Source organism: Dendrobates tinctorius, unplaced genomic scaffold, assembly GCF_039654945.1.
Source record: "Dendrobates tinctorius isolate UK_male_01 unplaced genomic scaffold, ASM3965494v1 ptg000126l, whole genome shotgun sequence".
In the NCBI taxonomy this organism is placed as follows: Eukaryota; Metazoa; Chordata; class Amphibia; order Anura; family Dendrobatidae; genus Dendrobates; species Dendrobates tinctorius.
Window position 1 is genome coordinate 25,969,236 of NW_027361794.1, and position 16,427 is coordinate 25,985,662.

A 16,427-nucleotide genomic window follows, 5' to 3' on the forward strand; every position below is an offset into this window, starting at 1 on the left:
AGAGGTTCGGCCTTTTAGAGATCATTTCATCTTCATCTTACTGCTTCTCACAATAACGGTCATTTTGACCCGGGGCGCCCACACTTTTACATGCCGCTGTCAATGCTTCATCCCGCTGGTGCTCAATATTTAATAGGGTCTCGCTATTAAACTTAATGAAAAGTTTGGTGAATTTCTTTGAGCTGTTATTACTAGAGATGAGCGAATATCGTCGGAGAAGTTGTTATTGGCTAATATCACTTACCGAATAGCTGCATCGGGACCCCGGATCCCTGGAGCGCTCCCGATAATCAGCTGCATGTGTCGCCCTCCATGCAGGTGCTGTGACTATCACACAGCGTGACACATGCAGCTGATTATCGGGAGCGCTCCAGCACACTGAGTCCTGCACACACTGAGGCCCCTGATCATGTGACCCCTTACTCCTCCCCTCCTGTGACCTCATCACAGGTCCTGTGCACAGAGCAGTCATATATGTGGCAGACACTCCTGGATCTTCTGCTTTCTGGGCCGGTTCCTCCTGTGAGTCCTATTAACCCTTTCACTCCCTGTATTCTCCTTTCTGACAGGACAATATCTGAATTTGGATAGTGTGAGAGGAATTTAAGCAATGTGGAAGGAAAAAATGACAATTTTACTTTTTTCCTCACAAAAATGTGACTTTAGCCCCAAAATTGGCAGCGTAACAAATCCTTATTTCCCCACTGTAGTTTGTAGACTCCATATACAGATCCCTTAAGTGCGAAAAGAGCTGAATTCCCCACTTAAGTTATTGCATTTTGGAAATTGCCCCCACTGGGAATTTATCTGCAGGTAAAGGCACAATTGTGTCTCCATGGGGGTTGTGCTCACAGCCCAACATCGTGTGGCCTCCAAAGAAATGCCACCCCACACCATTACTGACCACTGCCAAACCGGTCATGCTGAAGGATGTTGCAGGCAGCAGATCGCTCTCCACGGCGTCTCCAGACTCTGTCACGTCTGTCACATGTGCTCAGTGTGAACCTGCTTCCATCTGTGAAGAGCACAGGGCGCCAGTGGTGGATTTGCCAATCCTGGTGTTCTGTGGCAAATGCCAAGCGTCCTGTACGGTGTTGGGCTGCGAGCACAATCCCCATCTGTGGACGTCGGGCCCTCAGACCATCCTCATGGAGTCAGTTTCTAACCGTTTGTGCAGACACATGCACATTTGTGGCCTGCTGAAGATCATTTTGCAGGGCTCTGGCAGTGCTCCTCCTGTTCCTCCTTGCACAAAGGTGGAGGTAGCGGTCCTGCTGCTGGGTTGGTGCCCTCCTACGGCCCCCTCCACATCTCCTGGTGTACTGGCCTATTCCTGGTAGTGCCTCCAGCCTCTGGACTACGCTGACAGACACAGCAAACCTTCTTGCCACAGCTCACATTGATGTGCCATCCTGGATGAGCTGCACTACCTGAGCCACTTGTGTGGGTTGTAGAGTCCGTCTCATGCTACCACGAGTGTGAAAGCACAACCAACATTCAAAAGTGACTAAAACATCAGCCAGAAGCATTGGTACTGAGATGTGGTCTGTGGTCCCCACTGCAGAACCACTCCTTTATTGAGGGTGTCTTGATAATTGCCAATAATTTCCATCTGTTGTCTATTCCATTTACACAACAGCATGTGACATTGATTGTCAATCAGTGTTGCTTCCTAAGTGGACAGTTTGATTTCACAGAAGTTTGATTTACTTGGAGTTATATTCTGTTGTTTAAGTGTTCCCTTTATTTTTTTGAACAGTGTATATAGATAGAGAGATTTTTTTTTCTTTGCATTGGAGGGTCCAATTCCAGCTATTGCTGTGGGATCTGTGATTTCTATCTACTCCACTGTGTACAGGATAATAGAGTATAATAAAGTAGTTATGGACGTGACGTAACTAACATTGTGCAGTGACTCTGCTTTCCATATAGTGATGGATATTTCTTGTTGCTGAAACTGTGATTTTTTTTTTTCCACTTTAAACCTTTTTTAAACCCCTCTGATCAGTGCGATCACACAACATACAAGCCTCTGATGGCTCCGGTGATGCCCTGTACTACTGTAGTGCCGTGTATCATCACTGCCTGTCAGTGTAATACTAACGGCCCCATGCACATGAGATCAGAGTTGGCTGAGCGGACATTTGTCAGACGGCGATCTCTCCCGACTCCCCCATACACACAAATATTCCAGCTTTCCTGTGGTCTGTATGAGAGAGTCGCCTCCAGACTCCTCTAGAGGAGGATTATCTACAGGAAGAACAAACGGATTATCCTCTGAAATTCAGGATCTCAGATCCTTCTCTGCCCTGACATCATCTGTCGGGAGGCCCCCAAATACATTATATGGTCGGCCAAACCCCCCGAAATCAGAGCTTTCATGGAACTTTAGCCTAATGTGTATGGGGGCATTATAAGGTAACTTATTGGACGCTGCCTCTGGCCCGATCTAATAGACCTTCATACATTGCAGCCCAGACCCCATTATTAGGCATGTAAGTATCGGAGTAACTAGGCCGCCCCATACTATCGAGTACTTGGAGGCGGGGGGCATTCAGCCAAATTCTGTCACACCTTCTTAGATGTCATGTTTGCTTTTCAGGGTTTTTGTTGCAGCCTCATCTGTGCCGTCCCTGCGGTGTACATCCATGTTCTGGGGCACAAAAAGATTCATTTCTTTTTAATAAATGTTTAACATGTTAAAAACTATAAAATGTGTTTTGCTTTTTACATATTTTTTTCTTCTTACAAAAATTGTTGGAGCCAATTTTCTTTAGAAACATTTTAATATTGGCTTTTTCTGGAGTTTTTCTTGTAATATAGGAAAGCCTAAGGCCAGAAATAAACCCCATAAATCACTGTACATGGAGACTTTGGGGTCAGATCATTTCTGTCCGCGTTGATTGTGGAAACAAAAAATCTTTTCTAAAATCCTCAAACTTCTGTGTGTGACTCAGAGCTGAGATCTAACGTGATAGAAGATTCCAGTGCGGGGAAGACGGGAAACCTTCATATAGACGGCCGGTGGGGATGGAGGCAGTGACCGACTCTGGCCAAACCTGTCTCTAGAGCCGCAGTAGAAGATGAAGATGTCGTCCTCATCATGAAGGAGTTATTTCTCATGTCGCGTGTAATGAATCTCTCCTGCAGTATTGCTAATGCCGATTCCAGTGTCGGTAATGAGACGAGAATTAGCGTTATGGAAGATGAGTCTATGAGGAACGTGTTCAGCTGCCGACTCCGAGGAGGAAACTGCTTGTTGTCTGTGGCCTAAATATATAGGTTTTATTAGAAGATGTCAGGGAAGAAAACTAAACCCTGTAAGATAATAAATCTCCTCATATGTTTCCCTTATTATCCCCAGTAATTGTATTATTACACAGGATTCTTATGATGTTACATCGGCTCATCTTCTTCTCATTCAGGTCTCTACAATATCGGATCCTCTCAGTGAAGATCTTCTACAGAAGAGAGTTTTCCTGATTTACCCATCAAGGATGGATATGGACAGAGACAAGATGGCGGAGAGGATGTTACACCTCACCCTAGAGATCCTCTTCCGTCTCACTGGAGAGGTGAGAGATTCTGATGACGTCACATTACATCATTCTTATCTATGGGAATAACAGATGGACAGAACTGGAGAGGTGAGGACTCTGGAAATGTCTGTAGTGAGATTTATTAATGTGTCTCTCCATAACCAGGATTACACAGTGGTGAAGAAGACCTCTAGTGATCGCTGTCAGGACCCTGTGTCTGAGGGATGGGGAAGACCCCTGTGCCCAATCACGGAGCCTCCACCTCACCCCCTGATCCATGAGGACATCAATGACCAGAAGATCCTAGAACTCATCTACAAGATGATTGAGCTGCTAATTGGAGAGGTGACATTGCTGGGAATGCTGGAACATTATTACTATTTATTTATAAAGCACCATTGGTTCCATGGTGCTGTACATGAGAAGGGGTTACATAGAATTACAGATATCACCGACAGTAAACAAACTAACAATGACAGACTGATACAGAGGGGAGAGAGGACCCTGCCCTTTCGGGCTTACATGCTACAGGATGGTGGGGAAGGAGACAGTAGGTTGGGGGGTTGCAGCAGTTCCGGTGTTGGTTGAGGTGATATCTGCGGTAGTGGTTAGGAGGTAGTGGAGTCATTGCAGGCTGTAGGCTTTTTTGAAGAGTTGGGTTTTCAGGTTCCGTCTGAAGGATCCGAGTGTGGTTGATAGCCGGACGTGTTGGGGCAAAGAATTCCAGCGAATAGGGGCACTTCGGGAGAAGTCTTGGAGGCGGTTGGGTGAGGAGCGAATAAGTGTGGAGGAGAGAAGGAGGTCTTGGGAGGACCAGAGATTACTTGAGGGAAGGTATCAGGAGATTAGTTCAGAGACATATGGGGGAGACAGGTTATAGATGGCCTTGTAGATCAGTATTAGTAAATTGAATTGGATACGCTGAGGGAATGGGAGCCAGTGAAGAGATTTGCAGAGGGGAGAAGCGGAGGAGTAGCGAGGAGAGAGATGAATTAGTCAGGCGGCAGAGTTAAGGATGGACTGGAGAGGTGCAAGGGTGTTAGCAGGGAAGCCACAGAAAAGGATGTTGCAATAGTCGAGGCGGGAGATGATGAGGGCATGCACAAGTAGTTTAGTAGATTGAGAGTTGAGGAAGGGACAGATTCTGGAAATATTTTTGAGCTGGAGGCGGCAGGAGGTGGAGAGAGCTTGGATGTGCGGTTTGAAGGACAGGGCAGAGTCAAGGGTTACTCCCAGGCAGTGGACCTCCGGTAGGGGGGAAAGCGTGATGTCAATTGTTATAGAAATGTCGGGTAAGGAAGATCTGTGAGATGGGGGAAAGATGATGAGTTCAGATTTGTCCACATTGAGTTTGAGGAAGCGAGAGGAGAAGAAGGAGGATATGGCTGATATACACTCTGGGATTCTGGAGAGCAGAGAGGTGACGTCTGGGCCAGAGAGGTAGATCTGAGTATCATCGGCATAAAGGTGGTACTGGAATCCATGGGACTTTATGAGTTGCCCCAGGCCAAGTGTATAGATTGGGAAGAGTAGGGGTCCTAGAACAGAGCCTTGGGGGACTCCAACAGAGAGAGGGTGGGATGAGGAGGTAGTGTGGGAGTGGGAGACGCTGAATGTGCGGTTGGAAAGGTATGAGGAAATCCAGGATAGGGCGAGATCTTTGATGCCGAAGGAGGAGAGGATGTGTAGTAGGAGGCAGTGGTCAACTGTGTTGAAAGCAGAGGACAGGTCTAGAAGGAGGAGTATAGAGTATTGTCCGTTAGGTTTTGCTGTAAGTAGGTCGTTGGTAATTTTGGTCAGGGCTGTCTCAGTGGAATGATGGGGGCGGAAGCCAGATTGTAGATTGTCAAAGAGCAAGTTAGATGAGAGGTGGGAGGAAAGGTGAGCGTGGACATGCTGCTCCAGGAGTTTAGAAGCGAATGGGAGCAGCGATATTGGGCGATAGCTAGATGTGGCTATTGGGTCGAGGGTCGGCTTTTTAAGGATAGGCGTGATTGTGGCATGTTTGAAAGCAGAAGGGAAGGTACCAGAAGTAAATGATAGGTTGAAGAGGTGGTTTAGGGATGGAATAAGAGTGGTGGCGAGGTTGTGGAGGAGGTGAGATGGCATAGGATCAAGTGCACAAGTGGTGAGGTGTGATTTGGAGAGATGAGCAAGCTCCCCTTCAGTGATGTTATATAGGGAGGTTATTGGGTTTGGGCTTTGGTCTGGTGTGTAAAGGGGTTGTGGTGGTTGAGCAATAAAGACATGCCGTGTTTGGGCCATCTTGTTTTTGAAGTGTGCGCAAAGTCCTCGGCAGAGATGAGGGAGGTTGGAGGGGGCAGTGGTGGGTGGAGGAGGGAGTTAAAAGTACTGAACAACTGTTTGGGGTTGTGGGATAAGGAAGATACAAGGGATGTAAAGTAGGCCTGTTTAGCAGAGGTGAGGGCAGATTTGAATGCAAGTGTTGCTTGTTTGAGTGCAGTGAAGTCGTCTTGCGAATGCGTTTTCTTCCAGCGCCGTTCTGCAATTCTGAATGCTTGCCGAAGCTTTTTAGTGGTGTTATTGTGCCAGGGTTGTCTATTGATTCGTCGCACTCTGTTATGCATGACAGGGGCGACCGAGTCGATGGCTGATGCAAGAGTGGCATTGTAGAAACTAGTGGCAGTGTCTGTGTCGTGGAGTGAAGATATGGAGGACAGTGGTAGAATAGAGTCAGAGAGTTTGTGAGTGTCTAGATGTGTGAGGTTTCTGCGGGGGTGCGCATGCTGCTGGACATGGGTGACAGGTGAGGAGGACAGGGATGAGAAAGTGCGTAGATGGTGGTCAGATAGAGGGGAGGTGGTGAAGTTAGAAAGACAGCAGAGGCGGGTGAAAACCAGGTCTAATGTATGTCCGTCTGTGTGGGTGGAGGAGGAGGACCACAGAGTAAGTCCAAAGGATGATGTAAGGGACAGGAGTTTGGAGGCTGCTGAATGGTGGGTGTCAATGGGGATGTTGAAGTCACCCATGATGATGGTGGGAATGTCAGCAGAGAGAAAGTGAAGGAACCAGGTGGAGAATTGGTCAATGAAGGCAGTGGTCGGACCTGGAGGTCGGTATAGGACGGCCACTTGGAGGTTGGAGGGAGAGTAGATGCGGACAGAGTGGACTTCAAAAGAGGGGAGGATAAGGGAGGGTAGAGGTTGGATTGGGTTGAAGCTGCAATTGGAAGAAAGGAGAAGGCCCACTCCTCCGCCATGTCTGTTGCCAGGGCGAGGAGTGTAGGTGAAGTGGAGGCCGCCGTAACCTAGCACAGCAGGGGAGGCGGTGTCGGAGGGTGTCAGCCATGTTTCGGTGAGGCCAAGGAAGGAAAAATTACGAGAGGTAAAGAGGTTGTGAATCACATGGAGTTTATTGCAGATGGAGCTGGCATTCCAGAGTGATCCAAAGAGTGGGAGCAGGGTGGTGGGTGTCAAGGGCATGGATTTGAGGTGGGAAAGATGGTGGGAAAGATTTCTGGTGTTTGTGTTGATTTGGGAACGATAGAAGGGGGTAATAATGGGAGGTATGGGCTGTGGGGGTCCAGGGTGGAGAGATATATCGCCAGCAGTGAGGAGAAGCAGAGAGAGGGAGAGCATGTGGGAGAAGGAGGGTGGGTGGCTTGTTTTGTATTTTATTAGGAGAGCTCTGAGGTCGAGGAGCAGGTCAGCAGAGGAGGTCAGGTGGGGAGGCAAGAGGGAAGGAGAGATTATTATTTGGTTAGCGGGTGCTGGGGTTTGCGGATAGCGAAGGAGAGTGAGGAGTAGTGGAGCCAAAACTGTTAGTGCGTATGTCAGCATGGTGAGAGTAATATAGAAGGCAAAAGAAATTTAGTACATCTAAATGCAGCAGTTAGTCGTACCTTCTGGTCACTTCAGGCTCATTTCAGATGTTATCCTTAGAAAACATCCTTGCAATGACAGACCGAGGTCAGACAGACCTCTTAGTCTGAATTTATACTAACTTAACAGCACATGAAAGGGCCCAGGTGTGATCAGAAAGGGAGGAGCAGCAGGGAGACTGGATGCAGACACAGGAGACGATTAATTAAAGTCACAAGAGGAAATGCAAAGGGAGATAGTATTGCAGCCAGAACACATACCAGTGATAGCAGACAGATACAGGGGTGATTGGGGTTCAGGAAAGCTGGGTGATGATGGTATTGCAGCCTGAACACATACCAGTGATAGCAGACAGATACAGGGGTGATTGGGGTTCAGGGAAGATGGGTGATGATGGTAATGCAGCCGGGATACATACCATTGATATCAGACAGATACAGGGGTGATTGGGGTTCAGGAAAGATGGGTGATGATGGTATTGCAGCCAGAACACATACCTGTGGATGAAGCAGATCGATTGTCTGAGTGATAGGTGATAGTAATAGTGAAGCATAGTAATAATAATAATGAAGCATCTAGAGCAAGGGAGTCATTTTCAGGCATATTTCAGATGTTATCCTTAGAACGACATCCTTGGAATGACAGACCGACATTATACAGTAACACTATGAAGGGATCGGGGGGATGACAGTATCATTGTGTGTGTCAGGTTCCTATAAGGTGTCACGATGTCGCCGTCTATTTCTCCATGGAGGAGTGGGAGTATATAGAAGGACACAGAGATCTATACAAGGACGTCATAATGGAGGTTCCCCAGCCCCTCACATCTCCAGGTAATAGACAGGACTAAATACACACGGCCTATAATTATCTGTATGTAGAGAATGAATTCAGTCCCTGTATGTGTTTCCTCCAGATCTATCCAGTAAGAGGACAACACCAGAGAGATGTCCCCGTCCTCTTCTTCCACAGGACTGTAACCAAGAAGATCCCAGTGCTCCTCAGGATCATCAGGTAGATGGAGAGAAGGTGTCAGGAGGTCTCCCCTATGATGTGTAGACGGCTGTGAAGGTCTTGTGCTCAGTCTTGTTTTATCCACCAGTATTATATGTTTTATACTTGTGTAATGAGAACGGTGGAGATGGCAGGATTAGAGCTGACACCAGTGACCGGAGGTAAACTTTTTATCTCCAATCACAGCTGAGCGGTTATGCTGTGTTCTGACAACGTGGGAACCATGGCTCTGTGACCGGCGGGGATGATTTTACCGCCAATCAGAAGCGCTACACCGGTGTTTACCGCACTGCCACACAGCTTGGGAAACACCGGCTTTTGTGCTGTGCATGATCGGCTATATTCTGCTATTACATCAGCAAAAGTGTTGTGCCTGCCATCTGATGTATATACTTCTCATCAAGTTCTTGTTAAGTGAAGGAAAGTCTATTTTTTAACTTTGGTCTCCCTCATTCATCTCCATACCATCTGGTCTGGGCCTACAACGACAGCATGCAATCTCCGGAGTCGGGAGATATGACTCTGCTATAATGTGTGTGTGTGTATATATATATATATATATATATATATATATAATTATACTATACTAGATGGTGGCCCGATTCTAACGCATCGTGTATTCTAGAATATGTATGTAGTTTATTTATGAAGATTTAAGAATAATGCAATGAATGTTCGGGCGGTGTAGAAAATTGCTTTGGAAAGGCTTCTGGAATCGACTTTGGGATTGCCCCTTGCAGACCTGGGGGGCTGGACCCTCATCTGACCTTGTTTTCCCTGGGCACACCGCTGGTGAAGGTTCCCTCTCTGCCTGCTGCACGCGCCATCTTCTTCCTTTGTGGTGACGTCACCGCTACCCGATGTTCGGCCGGTTTGGAGATTTCCTTCTGAACAGTATCTGCATCCTGCCTTAGGCTTGATCTTTGCCGAACGGGGTTTTTTCGCCCTCCTCTGCTCAAGTTAAGGCAGGGCACATCGTTGGTGAAGTTCCTGTGGAGGACTGCTGCGGGCGCCATCTTCCTCCACCTTCAGTGTCGTCCCCGGGCGCGACCAATCAGCGACGCGGGATTTCCGTTACAGACAGAATTAGACGAATATATGTATATACTAAATGGTGGCCCAATTCTAACGCATCGGGTATTCTAGAATATGGCCAAATTCGCATGCGTTTTGCCGCAGAAAACATGCATTTTTCACACGCGGAATTCAAGCGCATACCAAACGATTTGAAGCATCGTTTGGAATGTGATTGACAGGTTGGTCACACTTGTGAAGCATAGTGTTTGACAATTGTGATCAACTTTTTACTATTGATTGAAACCACAATTTTTTGCAAGTATTTAAATAGGCACTCCAACACATGAATCCACACTTGCGGGTAAAAAAGAATATTACTCCTTATCCAAAATGAAGCGAACCACAATTATATTACAAACATGTAACTTTATTAAACAAAATAAAGACATTTAAAATTGGCTACATATTCATTGTTTCCTGATAACCTACCCCAAAAGGGGAAAAAAACAGCAGACAATTATCTCTGTTTTGTTTAATAAAGTTACATGTTTTTAATATAATTGTGGTTCGCTTCATTTTGGATAAGAAGGAGTAATATTCTTTTTTGTCCGCAAGTGTGGATTTTTACTATTGATGATGCCTATGCAGCATCAATAGTAAAAGATAGCATGTAAAAAAGAATTAAAAAAAGGTTATTCTCACCTTCCGACGGTCCCCGGACTCTTTCTTTCCTCTCCACGCTCCCGGCATTTTCCGTTCCCAGTTATGCTTAGCGCGAATTACCGGAGATGACGTCACTCTCGTGAGAGCGCGATGCTTGCGAGATTGCGACGTCATCAGCGGTCTTTCTCGCAAAGCATTACTGGGAACGGAAGATGCCGGCTGCGTGGTTAGAGGCGGGAGAGCTCCGGGGGCCGTTGGAGGGTGAGTATATCACTATTTTTTGCTTTAATTCTATTTTTACAGGTTTATGGTACCCAAGGTCCAGAGGAGTCTCCCGACTCCTAGCGCCGCTGATCTCCCAACGGTAGCGGTGGCGTGTGTCCTTCAAATTCCGGACTGCGCCTGCGCACTGCGCCTGTCGCTAATTGGTTGCGGCCTGCCGGCCACGACCAATCAGCGACGCGGGATTTCCGTTACAGACAGACAGAGTTAGACGATTATATAAATAGATATATATATATATTATGTATAGCTGACCCGTGGAAGCGCTGATAGGCCGTCATCAGAGTTTACTCACTCCTTTCTTCAGCCTCCCGGCCATGAAGTTTTAAACTTTTGCTACAAATAAACTACGGACTTTCAATATGGATCGGTGAGTGCTGCAGTCCTTACTTTCTTTGATGGTGAAATTATATATATAGATATATTCTGTATATATGTGTGTGTATGTGTATATATATATGTTTGGCAGAGTCATATCTCCCGACTCTGCAGATTGCTGCTCTCATTGTATTATTACACAGGATTCTTATGATGTTACATCAGATCATCTTCTTCTCATTCAGGTCTCTACAATATCGGATCCTCTCAGTGAAGATCTTCTACACAAGAGAATTTTCCTGATTTCCCCATCAAGGATGGATATGGACAGAGACAAGATGGTGGAGAGGATGTTACACCTCACCCTAGAGATCCTCTTCCGTCTCACTGGAGAGGTGAGAGATTCTGATGACGTCACATTACATCATTCTTATCTATGGGAATAACAGATGGACAGAACTGGAGAGGTGAGGACTCTGGAAATGTCTGTAGTGAGATTTATTAATGTGTCTCTCCATAACCAGGATTACACAGTGGTGAAGAAGACCTCTAGTGATCGCTGTCAGGACCCTGTGTCTGAGGGATGTGGAAGACCCCTGAGCCCAATCACGGGGCCTCCACCTCACCCCCTGATCCATGAGGACATCAGTGACCAGAAGATCCTAGAACTCATCTACAAGATGATGGAGCTGCTGACTGGAGAGGTGACACTGCTGGGAATGCTGGGACATTATACAGTAACACTATGAAGGGATCGGGGGGATGACGGTATCATTGTATGTGTCAGGTTCCTATAAGGTGTCAGGATGTCGCTGTCTATTTCTCCATGGAGGAGTGGGAGTATTTAGAAGGACACAGAGATCTGTACAAGAACGTCATAATGGAGGTTCCCCAGCCCCTCACATCTCCAGGTAATAGACAGGACTAAATACACACGGCCTATAATTATCTGTATGTAGAGAATGAATTCAGTCCCTGTATGTGTTTCCTCCAGATCTATCCAGTAAGAGGACAACACCAGAGAGATGTCCCCGTCCTCTTCTTCCACAGGACTGTAAACAAGAAGATCCCAGTGCTCCTCAGGATCATCAGGTAGATGGAGAGAAGGTGTCAGGAGATCTCCCCTATGATGTGTAGACGGCTGTGAAGGTCTTGTGCTCAGTCTTGTTTTATCCACCAGTATTATATGTTTTATACTTGTGTAATGAGAGCGGTGGAGATGGCAGGATTAGAGCTGATCATAGATGGGACTTCTCCATCTGTCTGTGACTTTTACAATATTTGTTTCAGGGTGAAGATCTGACCCATATTAATACTACAGAGACATATGTGAGGGGTGATGAGTGGTGTAAAGAGGAGATTCCCACATATGACTACCCAGGTGAGTAGTAACCACTGAATGCAGAGACGTCACAGATTCCTCTCAGTCACCGGCTGTGGCTGCTTTATCGGTGGTGTAGTCCGGCCGTATTACCATGATCACCATTTTGCCTCTAGACCACAATATTCTCCTCCACCCAAAACTGTTCAAATGACTTTGGGCATTGAAAGCCTTTTCTATAGAACTTACAACCTGGAGGATCCTCCTACCCCCTGGGATTAGTGTGAGGGTGATCCCTTAAAGCGAGATCTATATGATTGCTTGTACCTGACCCAATATAGGCCGAGTGCGCGCTTAAAGAGTCACACCGAACACAGAGTTAGATGTCTACTCCTTTCTCAGTAAAGGCTTGCACACAACTGAATTTTATTCTCAAGACAAAGAGACAGGAGATGGGTGTCACACAATCTTCTGAGTAGCCAGTGTCAGTCTATGATAGGTCCATTTCACCTTCACTTCCATATATGGTATCCAGTATCTCAGCTTCTGCATTCCAAGGATTCCTTCCAAGGTGTTGTCTGAAGACACAGACGCCATCTTGGTACACCATATCTGAACTGACTTATATAAGGTTAGCTGCGTTGTACAGTACCATGAAAGTGAATGTAAATTGAAAAACGCTGTGCATATGCTGCAGAAAAATCTGCGAGGAAACGCTGCGGGTTCATGTCAATTCTTTGTGCGGATCTGCAGCGTTTCTGCACCCATTGACTTGCATTAAGTCGAGCATATCCGGAGCAAAACCGCAGATCTAAAAAAGATCTGCGTTTTTGCTGTGGATGCAACGCTGCAGATCGGGAGGGGGGGAAGAGTGGGGGCGGCGTGTCGGCGGAGACTGTGTGCTTGTGTATGTGTGTGGGCGGTGACTGTGTGCGTGTATGGGCCTGTGTGTGCGGGGGTCATCAGGCGGTCTGCCGGGCTGTGCGGAGGTCATTAGGCATATGTTGGGGCTGTGCGGGGGTCATTAGGCATATGTCGGGGCTGTGCGGGGGTCATCGGGCGGTCTGTTGGGCTGTGCGTGGGTCATTAGGCATATGCCGGGGCTGTGCGGGGGTCATCGGTCGGTCTGCCGGGCTGTGCGGGGGTCATTAGGCATATGTCGGGGCTGTGCGGGGGTCATTGGGCGGTCTGCGGGGCTGTGCGGGGGTCATTAGGCACATGCCGGGGCTGTGCGGGGGTCAATAGGCATACGCTGTGGCTGTGCGGGGGTCATTGGGCGGTCTGCCGGGCTGTGCGGGGGTTTTAGGCATATGTCGGGGCTGTGCGGGGGTCATTGGGCGGTCTGCTGGGCTGTGCGTGGGTCATTAGGCATACGCCGTGGCTGTGCGGGGGTCAATAGGCACATGCCGGGGCTGTGCGGGGGTCATTAGGCATATGTCGGGGCTGTGCGGGGGTCATCGGGCGGTCTGCTTGGCTGTGCGTGGGTCATTAGGCATACGCCGTGGCTGTGCGGGGGTCATTGGGCGGTCTGCCGGGCTGTGCGGGGGTCATTAGGCATATGTCGGGGCTGTGCGGGGGTCATTGGGCGGTCTGCCGGGCTGTGCAGGGGTCATTAGGCATATGCCGGGGCTGTGCGGGGGTCTTTGGGCGGTCTGCCGGGCTGTGCGGGGGTCATTAGGCATATGCCGGGGCTGTGCGGGGGTCATTAGGCATATGCCGGGCTGTGCGGGGGTCATTAGGCATATGCCGGGGCTGTGCGGGGGTTATCGGGCGGTCTGCTGGGCTGTGCGTGGGTCATTAGGCATACGCCGTGGCTGTGCGGGGGTCATTGGGCGGTCTGCCGGGCTGTGCGGGGGTCATTAGGCACATGTCGGGGCTGTGCGGGGGTCATTGGGCGGTCTGCGGGGCTGTGTGTACTACAAGTCCCATCGGGCTATGCCTGCTACACTGTCAGTGCTTATACACTTAGATTGGAAGGAAGGATCATCCCCGCGCTGCTGCAAGAAGAATTCCAGAAATTGTAGAGGTGTTAACGTGGTTTCTTCTACGTGTTTGGGGGGTTCAGGTGACCCCTTCATCAGGACATACCACAAATATTGTACCAAATCATTCTCAAACACTATCCGAAGCCAAGAAACATCAAGAAAAGATTAAATTACAAATTAATCTAATTTAAAGATAAAACCACTGCTGCCCCGAAGACACTGAGAGGTAATAATAAATCTGGACCAAAGGAGCCAACTCTAATTCGGATCTGTCCAGTTCTCTCCCTCTTTCACTTCTTGAGTTCTCCATTCATGATACCACTCCAAGCATGTTGGTACCTTCACTAACCACTATCTCATTAGGTCCTGACGACCCTGATACCTCCACTCCACCAGCCCCACCAATGACACTATTGTAGTGGATCATTCAGATGCCTCTAAATCCGGGACGGTTCCTCTTTTACCCCGGGCAATAAAAAACTCCCAACTGAACCAATTTTTTGTACCCAAAACCGTAAAAATAAAAAGCACTACAGAGGAACTAGGGGAGGGAGAAAAAGAGGAAAAATACCACCTTAACCCCTCCATCGCTAATGAATTAACTTCTAATAGTTGTAATCTTTCTGACTACAAACTCTCTGAAAGTGCGGAATCCCTCCTATCTAGAGGATTGTCCTTCTGTCTCTCCAACAAACCTAAGGATTTTAATTTATTTTTAGATTTACAAATTTTCATAAGGAAATTAAACCTTAAAAGACATTTCTTTATTAAGGAAAATAAATCCAACCCTCCAACCAACACAGAAAATACTGAAGAAACAGATGAATGGTTTCACCTGAACGTACCTGCTAAGTCTAAATTTTATCCTGTTGAGGACAAAAGTCACCATCTATCTATTATCTATCTATCCTTCTATCTATCTATCTATGTATCTATCTATCTATCTATCTCTCTATCTATCCTTCTATCTATTATCTAGCTATCTTCTATCTATCTATCTATCTATCTATCTATCTATCTATCCCATATCTATCTATCTATCCCATATCTATATATCTATCTATCCCATATCTATCTATCTATCTATCTATCTATCCCATATCTATCTATCTATCTATCTATCTATCTATCTATCTATCTATCTATCTATCTATCTATCCCATATATATCTATCTATCTATCTATCCCATATCTATCTATCCCATATCTATCTATCCTTCTATCTATCTTTCTTTCTATCTATTTCTCTATTTATCTATCCTTCTATCTATTATCTATGTATCTGTGTGTAATGGAGTGTGAGTTGGACAAATGTAAATGAGGAGGTTGGACAGAAATGACATCACAAATCTTTTTTTTTTTTTGTTAAATAAGATATCTTTATTTAGCTTACAAAAACGCAGACAAATCCGCCTGAAAAACCGCAGCAAAAAGGCATCAAAGACGCTGCGGATTTTGTGCGGAAAAATCTGCGGCAAAATCTGCAACGTGTGCACACAGCCTAAATGTTGTTTGCGCACACTGCAAGACTCCGAAGTGAGAGCGGATTTTGCTGGATTGGTTTATAGAAACCTTGTTGCTTTTCAGCAGCCTTTGAGCCACTAATAGTGCGGGAACCTCTGTTTTTCCATTGACAGATGATGGACCTGAGTGGGGACTTGTTTTGGTGAGATGAGAATTGGTATTATTTTCGCCTACATAACATTGATTGGTTTCTTTATATTTGATACTAGATGTGTGCCCGATGCTATCGCATCGGGAGGGCAGTAACATCACGATGGGGGCAGCTTTGTGGTGCTGGGGGTGGCGGCCCACCCACTTCCATGCAGTCACAACTGGCAGGAAAGACTGTATTTTGCGATCTGTGCTGGAGATGGTGTGCGGCGCCACCAGAGGGTGGCTGCACCCAATCTCCAGCACAGGCCTCAAGTCGCAGTCTTTCCTGGTGACTGTGACTGCATGGAGGTGGGCGGGCAAGCAGCGGTGGGATCCGGTGCATGTAGTCAGGCAGTGGGTCCAGGCAGGGGTCTAGCGGCGGCATCTCTCTCATTACTCCCCCCTCATTACACCCTCTCATTATACCCCCTTGTTACACCCCTTTCACAGCCTCATGATCGCAGCGGCGACCTGGATCCGAGCGGTGGCCGGGATCCCAGTAGCGGTCGGGATCCCAGAGGCGGTCGGGATCGCAGTGGCATCCTGGATCCAAGCGGCAGCTGGGATCCCAGGGGTGTTCGGGATCGCAGCTGCGTCCTGGATCTGAGCGGCATCACTTGGGTGTACCAAAATAGCGGTCGGCGTACGTCCGGTGCTGCGCAGTGGATTGTGGGATTCGGGGACATCCAGATGGAAGTTGACGACAGACAATTTAAGGCAATTATATATATACTAGATTAAGGCCCGATGCTATCGCATCGGGAGGATAGTGACACACCTCTTGCCATGT

At 47.3% G+C, this 16,427-nt stretch overlaps 1 protein-coding gene across 1 annotated transcript; it reads left to right on the top strand.

Annotated features, from left to right (window-relative positions):
* Positions 1-3,662: 3,662 nt before the first annotated feature.
* On the top strand, positions 3,663-11,603 carry LOC141047198 (uncharacterized). Its single transcript, XM_073542152.1, has 5 exons — positions 3,663-3,884; positions 8,091-8,214; positions 10,186-10,214; positions 11,200-11,379; positions 11,463-11,603. The coding sequence occupies exons 1-5, from the start codon at positions 3,663-3,665 to the stop codon at positions 11,601-11,603; spliced, it is 696 nt and encodes a 231-aa protein (XP_073398253.1).
* Positions 11,604-16,427: the final 4,824 nt, after the last annotated feature.